The sequence below is a fragment of the Vipera ursinii genome (genome assembly GCF_947247035.1).
Source record: "Vipera ursinii genome assembly, chromosome: 1".
In the NCBI taxonomy this organism is placed as follows: domain Eukaryota; kingdom Metazoa; phylum Chordata; class Lepidosauria; order Squamata; family Viperidae; genus Vipera; species Vipera ursinii.
In genome coordinates this window covers 333,632,170-333,649,117 of record NC_139512.1, presented here as the reverse complement: position 1 = coordinate 333,649,117, position 16,948 = coordinate 333,632,170, and the positions used below count along the sequence as shown (strand labels likewise).

The 16,948-nt window shown below is 40.1% G+C and overlaps 1 protein-coding gene across 1 annotated transcript in view; it reads right to left on the bottom strand.

Moving 5' to 3' along the window:
• The window catches only part of OTOF (otoferlin), a gene marked incomplete at both ends in the record, with an annotated part of 162,620 nt that overhangs the window by 31,434 nt on the left and 114,238 nt on the right, over nucleotides 1-16,948 (bottom strand). The window contains 9 exons of the mRNA XM_083378964.1: nucleotides 2,387-2,548; nucleotides 3,358-3,477; nucleotides 5,313-5,474; nucleotides 6,258-6,392; nucleotides 8,064-8,188; nucleotides 8,711-8,900; nucleotides 9,892-10,044; nucleotides 10,695-10,811; nucleotides 13,362-13,452. Of these exons, the coding sequence (XP_083235090.1) occupies nucleotides 2,387-2,548; nucleotides 3,358-3,477; nucleotides 5,313-5,474; nucleotides 6,258-6,392; nucleotides 8,064-8,188; nucleotides 8,711-8,900; nucleotides 9,892-10,044; nucleotides 10,695-10,811; nucleotides 13,362-13,452 (1,255 nt within the window). The remainder of the gene's footprint in view (nucleotides 1-2,386; nucleotides 2,549-3,357; nucleotides 3,478-5,312; nucleotides 5,475-6,257; nucleotides 6,393-8,063; nucleotides 8,189-8,710; nucleotides 8,901-9,891; nucleotides 10,045-10,694; nucleotides 10,812-13,361; nucleotides 13,453-16,948) is intronic.

Sequence of the window (16,948 nt, the reverse complement as noted above, 5' to 3'; positions counted from 1 at the left end):
TTATTTACGGGAGCACCTCTTGCCGGCATTAACTTCCCATCGCCCTGTGCGCTCCCACAGAGAGGGCCTCCTCAGGGTGCCTTTGGTCAGGGAATGTCGACTGGCAGCTCCCAGGGGGAGAGCATTCTCTGTGGGCGTGCCTGCCCGCTGGAATCAGCTTCCAGTTGAGCTCCGGGTGGCTCCTGACCTTCGCTCGTTTCGCCGCGACCTGAAGACTTGGTTGTTTGAACAGGCCGGCCTGGACTTAGGGATTGGATTTTGAGTTTAAATTTTAAACATTTTAAATTTTAGAATGTATTTATTGTTTAGGGCTATTTGATTTAATCTTATTTTAATTTTTATACATTGTGTGTTGTTTATAGCGTTTTAATTGCCCTGTACACTGCCCTGAGTCCTTGGAGAAGGGCGGTATATAAATCTAAATAAATAAATAAATAACCTTGGCTAATACTCACAATAGCTCTTAAGGTTTTCCCATAGTTTTTTTTCTTGATATGTATGGTATTTGTAACTAGATATAACATTTGGAATATTCCAAATTCACAACATAATTGGACTTTCTAATGAGAATAGTGAAGGGAAAACACCAGACTTTGGGGGAGGTAAATCACAGCAGCAGAATATGACTAGCTGTAGACTCTTAATGCTATGGAGCATTAAAGCTGTTCTGACAAAGGAGTAGGTGTGAGAGAAGAAGGTTTAGGAAGATGATAGATACAGAGGTTAACAAATAGAAATCTCCAGAGAAAATACCTACTGAATTAAGCTTATCAGGCCTGTACAAACAAACTCCATCACTCTTTTACACTGCCTGGCTTGATTCAACAAGGTATTAAGGCACAGAAGAGAGCTGGTTCCTTAAACTGTAAAATCTTCCTCACAGGCTTCATAACAGTCTTTTTTGTGACTATTGTTGAGAAAGCAGAAGAGAAAGTTTCAAACTGCAACTTCTGAAGAGTTTGTCTCCTTGGTTAAGTATGTTATTTTGAATGTTGAATTCTTAGTTTGGATTGCATAAATTCTAAAAGTCTGTTCTTATTTTCAAACCCAGTTTGTGAATGCTTAAGGGACTGGGAAAAATAAACTTCAATAGATCCTCTGCACCTTTGGAGAGTTCATTGTTTGTTTTCTGGTTCTTATTAGTCAGCTCTCCTCTTCTTTATGTACAAGAATCATTGCCAGAGTGAGCTAAAATACTTTCAAACAGAAATTTTGGGGATACTCAAACAGCTATTAAGAGAGGTCAACTTGTCATACCTAATGCATATCTAACCTGGTTGAGCTGTTGACCAGCTGATCAAGTGTTTTGCCTTGTGCTGAATGATACAATCTATGCCAAATATGAAGTTTGCCAAATTTTCATAAGAATTTGATATTTAGAATATGAATACACTGGGTAAATTAAGATTTAATTATGACATCTAAATTTGGGGGAGGGAACTATTTATTGCTGAAGGGTATGAAAGCTATTATTGTAAGATTAATGCTGCAAGGCATAAAATGCATTTTTGAATCCTTCCTTTTATATATAATGGCTATTTGTAAGTATAAATATTTGCATACCACTTTTGGCAGTAAAATTATAATCAGATTCTGCATTAACAGCACAGCTCTATGCATGTCTTAAATGTAAAACCTACTTATTTCTAAGGGGCCTTTGCCAGGTATGTAAAAGTAAGGCTGCAGCCAAGGAGGATCAAATTCTCTGCCAAAGACGTCTATTGGATGATCAGTGAGAGCTTTGTACACAGCTGAATCTGCAACTCATCAAAACATTGTCTGCTTCCAAGACCAGTTAACCAGCCTTTGGTAAATAGATATGGGTCAGGCCGATATCTGGTTAGCCTTAACATTGTTATTGCCTTGGGCATAGTTAGGCCACCAACGTCTTATGAGAAATGTACTTGAATTTCTAATCTGATTTTTCACCTACATTGTTTTAGTATTATAGCCAAAGAAATATGTGATGTCCTTGAATTACAAGTATTCTACTACTGTCCGGGAAGTGAGAGTGAGGGTTACACAAATGTCATGCTTTTCAGTGTCATTTTACAATAGGAAAACCTTAGGAAATATTGCAAGAGCACATGTATTCCACATAGTCTAAAATTTCAGCCTCATGCCATTTACTATGCTCACATTATGGAGAATGGGGTCAGTATATGCTGGGAAGGAAGCCCTAGGAAAGGATAAGAAGATGGACAGGACATGAAATTTCTATCTTTCCATGGATTTCAGAATGCAACAGTGGGAGTAGGCCACTTCATTGTGAGCATCTAAAATGATACCTACAGAATGCTGGGTTAGATTATGTTGGGATCCATCAGGGCTGTCATTTCAATTCCCTTCTTCCTTATGCTGCTTCCAAGAAGGGAGAAAAACTCACCACTTCAAACCATTTGACCAAAGTGCTAAAATTGGGATTTTTCTTATAGTTCTGGATGAGAGATGACTGGACCCCTCTTCCAGCACATTCAATGTCCACTCGAGGTCTATCCACCTGGGCTAAGTTCACTCGCTTCAGGTCTCTCAATCCCCAAAACAAAATCTAGAAGAAAGTTGAATCAGAGATTAAAAGAGAAGTCTATAATGGTTAGACAATTGGAAACACCAAAAAGACAAAGAAACCAAGGATGCAAACAATGCAAATCCAATTAATATACATGTTTAAGAAATATAAGAAGACAATGTAAGAAATGTTACCAGGAAACTTAAGGAGCTTAAGAAACAATGGACCAATTTCCTCATAATGAACACTGTTGCCCTAAAACTCCTATGTGCATTGAAAGGAAAGCCTCCATTTAGTTAGTTATAAAACAAGGGCCGAAATGTTAAAGGTTTCAAAAAATGTATTCTAAATTGTTGAAATTCTTGCTCTGATATTTATTTAACTCACAGCTAAATTACTATTCATAAGTTGTCCATGATGCTTTTGTTCATGATTGTATATATGTAATTATATCTTCCAAGCTCTCTTTTTGTTTTATTTCATGTGACTTCATGTGGGGACATACAGTATATATACAAAAATCTAAGCACACACAAACATACAGAAGATTGCAAATCTGTGCCCAGTAATCGACTCTGCTTTTGAAGATAAAGGCAAGATACCTCTGCCAGTTCACAAAACCACTTAGAATCGCCTTATAGGGGAAATGTGCAGCATAGATAGATAGATAGATAGATAGATAGATAGATAGATAGATAGATAGATAGATAGATAGACAGACAGATGGATAGATAGATAGATAAAAACAGTTTTCCAAAGCGAGCCACCAGTTTATGATCTGCTATAAGGATTTTGTGCTAAAGAGATACTTACAAACTCACAATAGTTATCAAAAGAATTCACATTACCTCTACTCGGTATTTGCTCAGAACAGGGCGAATCCCCAGAGGGACAGGCAAGATAGGACCCCGGTCCATATCTGTGGGTCCATCAATGGGAGGCAGGTCTGATTTCCCAGCCGGTCCAATCTGGAAGATAGAAAGCTGATCTGAGAGAGAATCTATTTTTTTTAGCTTCTTATTCTTTGCAAGCATGATGCATTGTCTGTCGAGAAGGTAGTTTTTCATTTATAAGTTTCTTATGATTTAGGGGTCTAGACCCGTGGTGGCGAACCTATGACATGTGTGCCATAGGTGGCATGCAGAGCCCTCTCAGTGGGCAAGCACGCTGTCGCCCCAGTCCTAGGCCTTCAGCTAGGTTTTATAAAACCTTTTTGCTTTAGGCCTCCACTGCCGTGTGCAAAAAAAAAAAGGTTCAATCAATCAATTTCAACTTCTCACAGGGAAAAAAAGATCTCGTAAAGTTGGAATTGATTGATTGAACTTTTTAGTCCCACCCAGTCTGCCGTTACCACTGCAGCCATGCCCACCCAATGGGCCACGCCCACCCAATGGGGCACACCCAGCCAATGGGCCACACCCAGCCAATGGGTCACGCCCACCCAGCACCCAACAATACATAAGTGGGTTTTGGGTTGCAGTTTGGGCACTCACTCTCGGTCTCTGAAAGGTTCGCCATCACTGGTCTAAACTATCTTACACACACACACACACAACACACACACACACACACACAAACAGAATTCTGTTTTTAGAGAAATTACATTACTACTTCTTGCTTTATTTTTAGCTAATTTAGAAAATCCAATTACAATGGCTTATCTGGGACTTAAATAAGTTAATTGAAAGATGAAAAAGGCCGGTAACAAGCAATGGTGTAGCTATTATAGGGAAAAGAACAAAAGATACAAAATAAAAGGAACAAGTGATAAACAGAATGCATGATGCAAATAGATCCTTGGGCTAAGAGACATGAAGGAATAACAAGAAGCAGTTTGTTCGATCTTAACAGCCTAGACAATTTGAGAAACATCTTAATTTTTAGCACAAATGATTGGTGACCACCAGCAAGATCTGCCTTTCTCATTATAAGGAAGCTAAGAACATGGATATGAGGGAGGGACAGGGGAAGAGAAATAGGCAGATCCATGAAACAAACTCTATTCTCAAATAGGAAAGAAGATGGAAAAGCAAATGACCGTTTTCAGAAATGAAATAACATTTCATATTTATAAGATCCTGTCCTATCAGGGTTCCATTTCTATGGCTTGCTCTATGCAATCCATCTGCAGAAAAGTTTGGGTTATCTTGATAGCAAGTATCGTTAGTTATTTTGCCTCTTGTTCTTTCACAAATGCCCTATTTTATCCAGTGAGACAAGTAAGTGCCTTTTCTTGTTCTAATCCACCATATTTTTAACTGAGATGAGAGAATAGGAGAGAATATGAAACACTACCACTAAATATCTCAGATAGGGCAGGATACAACTCCCATCCCATTTTGGGTCCTATCCACTTCCCTCAGGCCAGAATAGTTTACACCCCAGGATTAACTCTGAAACAAATTTATTTATTTATTTATTTTTATTTATTTTATTTTAATTCCATTTATATCCCGCCCTTCTCCGAAGACTCAGGGCGGCTTACAAGCTTAGCAGTAGCCTTCATTCTATGTATATGCCTGCTTATTAGGGCTTTCATACACACCCCAAGCGGCATTATTACCAAGTCAGCTTAATTGCCCCCAACAATCTGGGTCCTCATTTTACCTACCTCGGAAGGATGGAAGGCTGAGTCAACCTTGAGCCTGGTGGGACTCGAACCTGCGCTAATTGCAGGCAGCTGGTGTTACTTAAGGAGGCATTAGCCCACTGCTCCACCAAGGCTCAAATGAGTTTGTCTAATGAGGTTTTAAGCCTGATACTATCCAGATGTGCTCTAAAATACCACAGTTCATTCCATTACCTGAAGGAGTTCAAAGGCAGCCAGTAGGTCTCCAGCAGTTGAGTTACCCCGATAGATCTGGTAATATTCCAACTGAGGCGGGAAACGTGGAGGGCAATATTCCTCATCTGACATCTTTACCACAGGTTTGGCAAATGTTCGTCCCATGAAGTCAGCCTTCCCCTGAAAATATACAGAAATCACCATCCTAATCCTTCCCAGGGTCTCCAAAGGGCCACTGCTATGTGCCTACCAGTTGAAATCAATCAGAATAGAGCTGGAAGGGACTTTGGAGGTCTTCTAGTCCAACCCCCTGCTCAAGCAGGAGATCATAAACCCTTTCAGATAGGTGGCTGTCCAGTCTTTTCTTAAAAACCTCCAGTGATGGATTTTTGTTCAAAACATCAAGGTAAAGACTATTACATCTTGATCCCCAGTCCACCCTCAGGGGAAAAAAACAGTGGACAAAAAGTTCAGGATTAAAGTAGGCAGACAAGCTACTTTTTTCATCTTAGCCTCAAAAATAAATGCCTGGGAGAAATGCCTATGGCAGGGGTCTTCAAACTTGGCCCTTTTATGACTTGTGGACTTCAACTACCAGAATTCCTCAGTGAGCATGCCTGGCTGAGGAATTCTGGGAGTTGAAGTCCACAAGTCATAAAAGGGCCAAGTTTGAAGACCTCTGGCCTATGGGGACAGCAGTGTAGGAGTGATGCTGTTTTTCATCAATGAACTGTCCCTTCCTTACAATTTTTTTACACGTATAACAGGATCCTGGACATGACCCTGCTGCTAACTATCTAGTTTAGTCATCTAAGAGCAATATATCAAATTGTATTAACAAAAATGAGGGATAGCAGGAGACACTCTTACTGGGAGCTTCTGAATTTATATAAAAAAGAACCTCTGTTTCATTTTATGGACTAGGGAGACCCAATTGCCTTACTGGCCTTGCTCTTCTCTTACCACTGTATCCTGGTCATAGATTTCAATGACAATAATGGGAGGGTCATCCCGCATCTCATGCGCTTCCCCATATAGCTCAACATTGTCAAACACCAGCAGTTGGTCCCAGGTAGGACAAAGTGTTTCATTCAAGACCTGGAAGTGGAGGTAGCAAAGGATTAAAGATGTCTCTTCTTCATTTCAACAAATCTTCTTTGGGTTTCTGTCCTACAAGGTGTTTTTGGTTTGTTTGTTAATATAAAACAGAAATCATCCACTTTGTTTTGAATTTGAAATTTAAAGGTTATTATACCAAGCCCAGCATTCTGACCCCCTTTTCAATCAGATTTTTTTTGGTTCACAGACAAGTTGTTTTCTGTGGTCGTATCTTAATTATGGAATTCTTCCTCTAGAGAAATACAAAAGGCTTTCATAATGAGCATATCATAATACACTGAAAGCATATTTACCCAAGGACACCATGTATAATTAGTTTTAATTGTACGGGGAAACATCTGTAAGGAACAAAAGATGTCAAACGGTCCAAAGAGAACGAAAATGCTTGTTATGCATGGAAACAAGCAGACGAAGAAGAGTGGGATAGAATGGAGCATGGAATTGGGAAAAAGTTTTGAAACATTTTGTTGTTGTTGTAAATATGTTTTTGTTTTTTTACTGTTATTTTAGTTACATATGCATGCATGCATGCATTCATAGACATATATCTTATGGCAATTCTAGAATAACTATGATTTTTTACTATTTATTTATCCATCCAGCAAACATATATGACTGTCCACTTACCATAATAATAACAATAGCAACAAAATACATAAGTAAGTTAAAAGAAGAACGCTGAGTCACTATAACAAATGCCTTATCCATATATTCCACCATCCCCACATCACAGCAGACTCCATTCACAGCTGGGGGGAAAGCCAGGTCTTTTTGGCCTTCATGAAAGACTGACAGGGTTGGGGATTGTCTGAATCTCTTTCAGGAGGGTATTCCATGAAGGAGGTGCTATTTTCTTCACCCAACCAGATGACATTGTTTTATCAAAATGACACACTACATGCCCCCTGTGTTGGATCTAGTAGTACAGTCAAAAACCATCAGGGATGTTATGATGACATGGGAATGGCATGCAATTGCTGCACCAGAGTTGACAATGGCTGGAGAACCATGAAACAGGACTTCTGATTTTCCTCAGAGTAAAAGAAAGAATACATAAGAGAAATTATTGGATCAAGAATTAGTCCCAAGTTATTTACGGATTTAGAAGGATGAATGAGTACATTGTTTTTATTATTTAAAAATGTTTTAGTGTTTTAACTGTAATTTATTTTTTGACTTGTAAGCTGCCCAGTCATTGACTGAGATGGCCAGCTGTACTAATTGAATGAATGAATGAACTCCAACAGCCCAATGAATATGTAGCCAATAACATTTGAACAGCATCTGAGAACACATTCTGCACACCCTCAGGCAACCATCAAGCAAATGCACTTCAAAATTCTGGCATAGACTACAGTGTTGCAGTGTTGCACGGTTGATGCAGGTAAAAATTAAGCAAAGTTTTGATCACACCCTTGAAGACACCATCTCAACGTTTTTGACCTTGCAAATACCCTAAAAGACCACCTAAAATAGAATTTTTACATCCTGCACCTTCCAGATGTGGTAGAATATAACTTCAATTACTCTAGTTAGCACAGCTGTCATGTGTACCAAATGGAGTTTATAGGAATTATAACCCAGCATACCCGGAGGTGGAAAAGGTTGACCTGCAACAACACTTCTTGAGTTAGGCAGCCGTCATCTTACCTCGGTGCATTGACTTTGAGTGATAAAGAAAACCCGGGCAAAAGGATCAGAAAGGCCACTGCTATCTGCAGCGAACAAACTTCTGGCCTGGTACATATGGGCTCGGAGTTGGAAGACTTTTTTCTCTGTGATGGAAAGGACAAAGATTATTTAGTACATTCAGGAAGACAGAGGCAGAATTAGATTTTGGGGAAAAGAAAAAAAATGAAATCATTTTGCAATAGCCTTGAACCAGGGACCAGTTTTCAAAATTTATACCTAGAAAATCAGGCACCTTAATAATGCTGACTATATATATATCTCAGATATAGCGCCATTACAATATTAGGCAGAGTGCCCCCTTTTTACATGGCAAATGGTGGAACAAACCCAACAGTATATTGGAAGATGGAGCTGTGAAGTGCCAAAAAACCTGGTCCCACATTCACTTAACCTAGCATGCCATTCAAGTAACATGGAAGCAGCTAATGCCAAAATGAGATGTCCCCCCCGCCCCCCCAGGGACCTGGAACTGCAGGAGGCATCATTTTATCTTAGAAAAGGTATTCTGACAGATCTTCCTTCACTTCACCACTGTGAGAGACAAGAAAGCCTGCACTTAGGGGCCCCCACCTGTCCCAGTGAAAACAAAGGGGATATTTTCTTACTGGTATAAAGGAGGCTGATGGGTGGGAAAGTAGGGAGGCCTTGTCCTGCAGGAAGTTTCTTTTCCTCAAAGCCACAGGGTAGGCCACTGAGGAAATCCTTCCTCTGTTTGTTCAGTCCTAGCCACAAATAAACTTCCATTTTGGCCTGCACAGTCCAGCCGGCTGGCCCAAATCCCCTTTTCCCAGGTAACTGAAAAAAAGGAAGAGAAAGTTTGAACAGGGTGTGTTTCCATCATTTTATCAGAATCCTCCCCAATTATTCCTTCCTACCTTTGAGTTCTGAAACTCGTGAAGTTATCATAAACACTACAATTTAATCCAAAGCTAAAAAAAAACCCACTAGCAAAATCATTAAATCTGTAACTGGCTGGAGATGACTGGAGCTGTAATCCAAGAACACTGGGTTGATTTTTTTTAAAAATGCCTTCTTATGTGTTTAAATGCTCAAAAGTAAACTACACAATTAAACGTGTTTTCACATTTTGGGTTTATCAAATGAGTATATTATTTAAATGATGAAAATATCCTGGAGTTGGAAAAATACAAATATCCAATTTCAAAACATTATTTTTCTCCATATATGGATCAGGCTTTGCGTTTCTTGCTGAAGCCTGAACCAGCCTTTTGTAGCAGAAATAACTTGGATCTCTTCGTCTGAATTGCAGCAACAAACTGCAAAGTCTATGGAAAGTTACCAGTTGCCAGGTTTCTTTCTTCTTTTTTTCTTTCTTTCTTTCTTTCTTTCTTTCTTTCTTTCTTTCTTTCTTTCTTTCTTTCTTTCTTTCTCTTTCTTTCTTTCTTTCTTTCTTTCTTTCTTTCTTTCTTTCTTTCTTTCTTTCTTTCTTTCTTTCTTTCTTTCTTCCTTCCTTCCTTCCTTCCTTCCTTCCTTCCTTCCTTCCTTCCTTCCTTCCTTCCTTCCTTTCTTCTCAATTTCCTAACATACTATATCATGAAGTTCTCAACAATTCTGGGATGTGAAAAGCTTCAGCTGAAATTCTGTTTCACACAACTGTGTTGAAAGCACAGAACTGCCTTGGCCCTTGTTGCCGTCAGACTACAAACAAGCGATTCTGTGGATAAGGAGGATCATGATATCCTGGGAAATTTATATCCCTCCGTCTTTTCCCCCCCCCACATGCTTCTCACATGCTAGTCAGATAGAAAAGGACATGCTAAGTCACCTTTAGGAAAACCGTCTTCACTTTTCCACAGTCTTTGCCTGTTTCCTCATCCACAATGGAGTACAGGATATCCTTGGAGGGGATGCGGGCATAGGCGATGCGCTTGCCATTGCTCATCATCCAAATGAAGATCTCAGGAATGCTGTGCTGAGGCTGAAAATGATAGGCAGAGAGGAGAAAGACATAGATTGTTGAGCATGATGAACAAAGCACCTACACTTCACTGAATCCATTTGTTTTCCTATTTCAACTGTGGGACTCTGCTAGAGATCAAAAAAGTTAGTTTGGGAAAAAGTTAGTTTCCATTCTCTCATTGTTCTAAGATGGATTTCCTACTCGGTCACCCAAACAATCACTTGGCCTTCTTCCACATGTAAATGGAATCATTGATTTGCCTGGGATCACAACCTAAAAGGTCCCAAATGCTTCTTAAACAACAAAAACCTAGGTCAGAACTAAAGAAGCTTCTTGGATGAGAAGTAAAACATCTTCAAGGAAAAAACAAAGTCCAGCTGACTTTGGAAAAGCACTTTCACAACAACTGTGACCTGGATGCCTGAGAAGCTCCATAGACACTTAGATCTTCCTTCCTATTCAGGACAGAGGTTTAAAGTTTTGGTGCAGCTGTCCCCATAACAGGGATGTTGCACCATCAAATCTGCAGCGATTTCCTTCCTTGATTGAAACGGAAACAGTGATGCAAGGAGCAGGACACCATATGCACCTGCAGACCTAAACCATCCTTGACACCTAGCACATATTAAAGGGAGTTAAAGTTATGAACTAATGAAACTAAGTCTCACCTCATCTGCAAGGAACCGCAGCTTTTGTAGGAAGTTTTGGGATTGCTTCAACTTGTCCCTGATAGTGGTCTTCTTAACCTGAGATCTCATGGTCTTAGCTTGCTGACCCATCGTTTCCTGTGTGGTGAAAGAAGAAGCAGAGAAAAAGAAAAGAGGATGAAAGACAAGACAAAAGACTACAAGAATGTGCATTTAGAAGTGGATGCGCCTAAGGTACCTGGGCCTATTTCTGACCACATGTAAACAATGGCTTCTATTTTATATTCTTTATTAATATCTAAACTATCCTCAGGTTATTCTAACAGAAAAGATTTTAAGATTTATTCAATCCAAATAGACACGAGTACATTCTTAAGGAATATAATGAGCCGCTGGGCAAGCTCATTCATGGTTTCGGGGTGGGGTATCATCAGTATGCTGATGATATCCAACTTTTTCTTTCCACCCCGAACCAACCCAGTAATGCCCTTGAGGTGATGTCCCGTTGCCTGGAGGCGGTCCGGGTTTGGATAAAACAGGCTTCGACTCAACCCTGCCAAGACTGAGTGGCTGTATGTACCGGCATCTCGGGTTAACCAGTTTGTTCCATCATTAAGGATGGGGGGTGAGGTGTTACCCCCCGTTGATAGGGCTCGCAACTTGGGCGTCCTCCTGGACTCAAAGCTCAACTTTGAAGATCATATAGGAGCCGTGACCAGGGGGGCTTTTGCCCAGGTTCGCCTGGTGCGCCAGTTGCGGCCCTATCTGGACCAAGATGCCCTACACACAGTCACCCATGCGCTCGTGACCTCCCAGTTAGACTACTGCAACGGCCTCTACATGGGGCTGCCCTTGAGGACCACTCGGAGGCTTCAATTGGTTCAGAATGCGGCCGCGCGAGTTGTGATGGGAGTTCCCCGATACTCCCATGTAACACCTCTTCTCCGCGAGCTCCATTGGCTTCCGGTTGCCTTTCGAGTGAGATTCAAGGTGCTGGTGACGACCTATAAAGCCCTAAATGGCTTGGGTCCGGATTATGTGAGGGAACACCTGCTGCCGGCATCAACTTTCCATCGTCCTGTGCGCTCCCACAGGGAGGGCCTTCTTAGGGTACCACCAGTAAAGGATTGCCAGCGGGTGACTCCCAGAGAGGGCCTTCTTTGTGGGTGCGCCTGCCCTCTGGAACCAACTTCCTATGGAACTTAGGACTGCCTCCGACCTCCGCTCATTCCGCTGGGACCTGAAAACTTGGCTCTTTGAGCTGTTAAGCCTAGACTGAGGGGTTTTAATTGGGTTTTAATGTTTTAACTTTTTAAATTTTGGACCCTAAATTTAATTAACTGTTTTAATTAACTGTTTTAAATTTTCTAACTTTTGTATGGTATGATTTTAATTGCCCTGTAAACTGCCCTGAGTCCTACGGGAATAGGGCAGTATATAAGTTAAATAAATAAATTAATAATAATAATAATAATAATAATAATAATAATAATAATAATAATAATAATAATAATTATTTATGTTCTACAGTGTATTCCTAAAATGATTTTGCTCCATGAATCTGGCATGATCACATTTGAGACTCATATTTAGTAGTTTTTCCAGTGATTCAGAAAGCAGCGGTGTTGGTGCCTCAAATTGCTTACTGGAATATGAATGCAAAAGGGACACTGGACAGAAGTTCTCTTAATGGCTTGTCTTTATTTGCCAAATGGGGATTGTAACTCTTTAGCTGGACTTTGGTGGATGATAATTGTTGATAATCTCTTTGATTTAAAAGGCAGATATCTAGGGTCCAAAAGTGATAACTTGCAATACTTGGGAGGTGTGAGCCTGTGGATTTCAAGAACATGGATTTGATTTTCTCCTAAGCCAGTTTTGCCATCTACAAGGTTTTCCCTGGTTGGTTAAAACTTCTGAGAAGAGGATTCATTGTGAGATGAGGGAGAGATTGTCTGCCTTGAAAGAGGCACCAGTTTGTTTCCCTTTCCAATAGTCCAGCCCTGCGAATTAGGAGAACTACCATCTTTTTTTAATTTTCCCTTCTTGGGGAAGTCTGTGAAGGTGATAGTAAAGCAATTTACAAAGAACCCTGGAAAATGTTTATTTGCCCATAGGCAGTCTGGATTCAAGCCTATATTCAGAGAAAAATTACACTGGTTACCTGCATGGATAACCTCTCACATGGCTAGAGTTTTAGAGAGTGATCCTTCTTTGTCCTACATTTCTCAGTGGCCATCAGAACTGTTTACCATCATATTCTTCCAGGTTACCTGAAGACATTGTGAGCAACATTTTATGGTGATTGTGTTCATTACTGTGTGGTTAATCCCAGCTGATAATTATGAGGGAGGAGAGAATGAGTTCTCAGGCCCATCAATATAAATTGTTTGACCCTCTGGCTTATTTTATTCAACATCAATTGAAGAGGCTATCCAATGATTGTAAGGTACCATAAATATGCTGATATATAGTAGAATATATAGTAGAATCTCTAACCCAGTGTCTTGACTGCACTATGAAAGAAAGAAAGAAAGAAAGAAAGAAAGAAAGAAAGAAAGAAAGAAAGAAAGAAAGAAAGAAAGAAAGAAAGAAAGAGGGAGGGAGGGAGGAAGGAAGGAAGGAAGGAAGGAAGGAAGGAAGGAAGGAAGGAAGGAAGGAAGGAAGGAAGGAAGGAAGGAAGCTCACCAGTTCCCGCATGCAGGATTTCAGCCTTTCCCGGTCCAGACGTGTCCGGGAGGAATGGTTTTGATCTTTGTTGGAGAGAGACACAAACCTCCTGCGGAAAGAGGATTTTGTGAAAAAAGAAAATTATGACCACAAAATTCAGTCCTCAATCTTTTATCCTTTAATATTTGATTATTAAATGGAAAAGGAGAATCTTAGCAAATTTACTGGTGATAGAAAATGAGGGTGGGTAAGGGGGTGCACGATTAGTAAATAGACAGAAAAAGGAGATGTGGAATGGGACAGATACATCTTCCTTTCTGCTCTTCTTTCTTTCTTGGAATTCCTCTGTTTCCCCAAATGCCAGGCTGTTATTATGTTATTATGTACCAAGATAGCATTTACTTCTGCTCTTAGAAACACTTGAAAATATTTTATATTCCATAATTAATGCTTAATTAGCGCTTATTTATACAATAATTTCTGTATTTTTCAAAGAGGTCCTTCAAATAAAGTTAATTTTTTTTTTATTGAAAAGTTTTAAAAATACAGTTTTCCTTTAAAAAAACCCCTTCCCCCTCCCTCCTCCCCTCCCTACCTCCCCCCTTCCCCCCCCTCCCCCCCTCCCTCCTCCCCCCCACCTCCCCCCAACCCCCCTCCCCCCCGGACTTCCCAGAGCTAAATACAAGGTATATATATATAAAAAAGCAATCATAAACAACCATATACTAACAACTATAAATTCTAAAATCCATCACTCTCTAACTTATATAGGATCAAACAAAACTTAGCATTATTAAATATATATAGAAGACTAAAATAGAAAAAGAAAAAAGAAAACGAAAGAAGACATATTCGAATGCTACATAAAACTTCTTAACCCTATACTTGTTCTGGATAAACTCAATCCATTTTCTCCATTCCATAATATAATGTTCTTGCGAGTAATCTTTCAAATAGGCCGAAATCTTCGCCATCTCTGCCAAGTCGGAAACCTTTAAAATCCACTCTTGTATAGTCGGCAGTTCCTCTTTCTTCCAATATTGACCTATCAAAAGTCTTGCTGCCGTAACTAAATTCAACATCAACTTAGAGTCCACAACTGTAGCGTCATCAATTATTCCCAACAAAAAAAAATTGCAGACAAAACTTTATCCTCCGTTTAAAAATCTTCTGCATATTCCACCAGACCTTTATCCAAAAAGCCTTGACCTTTTTACATGTCCACCATATGTGAAAATATGTTGCCTCTTCATCACCACACCTCCAACATTTAGGCTGATAATTCGGATACATACTTGCAAGCTTTTTAGGAACTAGATGCCATCTATAAAACATTTTATAAAAGTTCTCTCTTAGACTTTGAGCTTGAGTGAATTTTACATTCCTCACCCAAATCTTTTCCCACGTGTCCATTGTAATAACTTCCTGAATGTTTTGGGCCCATTTTATCATACAATCCTTAACAAGCTCTGTTTCTGAATCGATCTCTATCAATGCAAGATATATCTGTTTAATATGTGCTGGTCCTTGATTTCTAATTTGCTTTATCAAATTTTCATCAGTCGTTGCAAATCCATTTTTCTGGTCTTCTTTCCACCTGGCCCTTAACTGAATATATTGAAACCAAGTCTGAACAACCTTCTCTTCTCGCAAGAAGCTATATGATTTCAAGCACCAAATATTCCTTTCCAAACTTAAAATTTCCTTGTAAGTAGTCTCATCATGTTTGAAACCAGCATGTATATTTTCTATTGCGTGTTTTGGGATTGCCCACAATGGTATCTTGCTGCTTAACTTAACTTTATTCGGACATTCCACCTCTAGTTATGGGGGGTGAACTATTACCCCCCGTAGATAGGGCTCGCAACTTGGGGGTCCTCCTAGATTCACGGCTCACTTTGGAAGACCATATAGGAGCCGTGACTAGGGGGGCCTTCGCACAGGTTCGCCTGGTGCGTCAGTTGCGGCCCTATCTTAGCCGGGACGATTTATGCACGGTCACTCATGCGCTCGTGTCCTCTCGTCTGGACTACTGCAACGCTCTCTACATGGGGCTGCCCTTGAGGACTACTCGGAAGCTCCAACTGGTACAGAATGCAGCCGCGAGAGTGGTGTTGGGAGTCTCCCGATACTCCCACGTTACGCCTCTGCTCCGTGAGCTGCATTGGTTGCCAGTTGTCTTCCGGGTGAGATTCAAGGTACTGGTAACGGTATTTAAAGCACTCCATGGCATGGGGCCGGAGTACCTCAGGGAACATCTGCTGCCGGCATCAAGCTCCCTGCGCCCTGTGCGTTCCCACAGAGAGGGCCTCCTCAGGGTGCCACCGATCAGAGAATGTCGATTGGTGGCCCCCAGGGGGAGATCCTTCTCTGTGGGCGCTCCGGAGCTGTGGAATCAGCTACCGGTTGAGCTCCGGATGGCGCCCGATCTTCGCTCCTTTCGTCGCGATCTTAAGACATTTCTGTTTGTACAAGCCGGCCTAGCCTGAGGGGGAGTGTTGGGGTTATTTTATTTTTGTTTTTAACTTTTCTGGGGGTTTTTAGTGTTGTATTTATACTGTTTTAATTAGGGCAATTTGTTTAATCTTTTTTAATGTTTGTATTCACTATTTTATTCTGCCCTGTGAACCGCCCTGAGTCCTCAGGGAGAAGGGCGGTATATAAATGTTATTAAATTAAATTAAATTAAATTAAAATTAACTTATGTCTATACTTCTTCCAGACTCTCAGCAGTGCCTGTCTTAAAATATGCATCCTAAACACAGTATCTACCTTCTTATCATACAACAAATATGCATGCCAGCCAAACAACAAATCATGGCCCTCAAGATTTAATAACCTCGATTGTGTCAAATTAATCCAATCACTTATTCCTACTAGTGCAGCAGCTTCATAATATAATTTAAAATTAGGCATTTTAAGGCCACCTCTCTCACGAGTATCCTGCATAATCTTAAGTTTAACTCGTGGCTTTTTCCCTGCCCACACAAATTTATTGATACCACGCTGCCATTCCTCCAAGTTAGAATCTTTCTTAAGAATCGGTATCATTTGAAATAAGAATAAAAATTTGGGCAGGACATTCATTTTCACTGCTGCAATCCGTCCCAACAAAGACAATTGTAATTTTTCCCAACTCTCCAGTTCTTTTTGAATTTTCCCCCATAACTTTTCATAATTATTTTTATATAGCTTTGTATTAGAGGGCGACAAAATCACCCCCAAATATTTAACCCTTTTAACAATCTCAAATCCAGTTAATCCTTCTAGGAGAGCCTTCTGCGAAACTGTCATGTTTCTAGCCAAAATTTTAGTTTTCTGTATATTTACTTTAAATCCAGAAACCTTCCCATATTGTGTTATTATCTCCATCAGGTCCACAACAGAGTTCTCTGGCTGGGTCACTGTAACAATCAGATCATCTGCAAATGCTCTCAATCTGTAATCCTGATCTCCAACTTGTATCCCCTTAATTTTTTCCGAATTCTGAATCTTAACCAATAATATCTCTAATGTTAACACAAATAACAAGGGTGATAGCGGACACCCTTGCCTTGTGCCCTTCTCAATATTACATACTGTTGTCAAACTATTGTTAACTATAA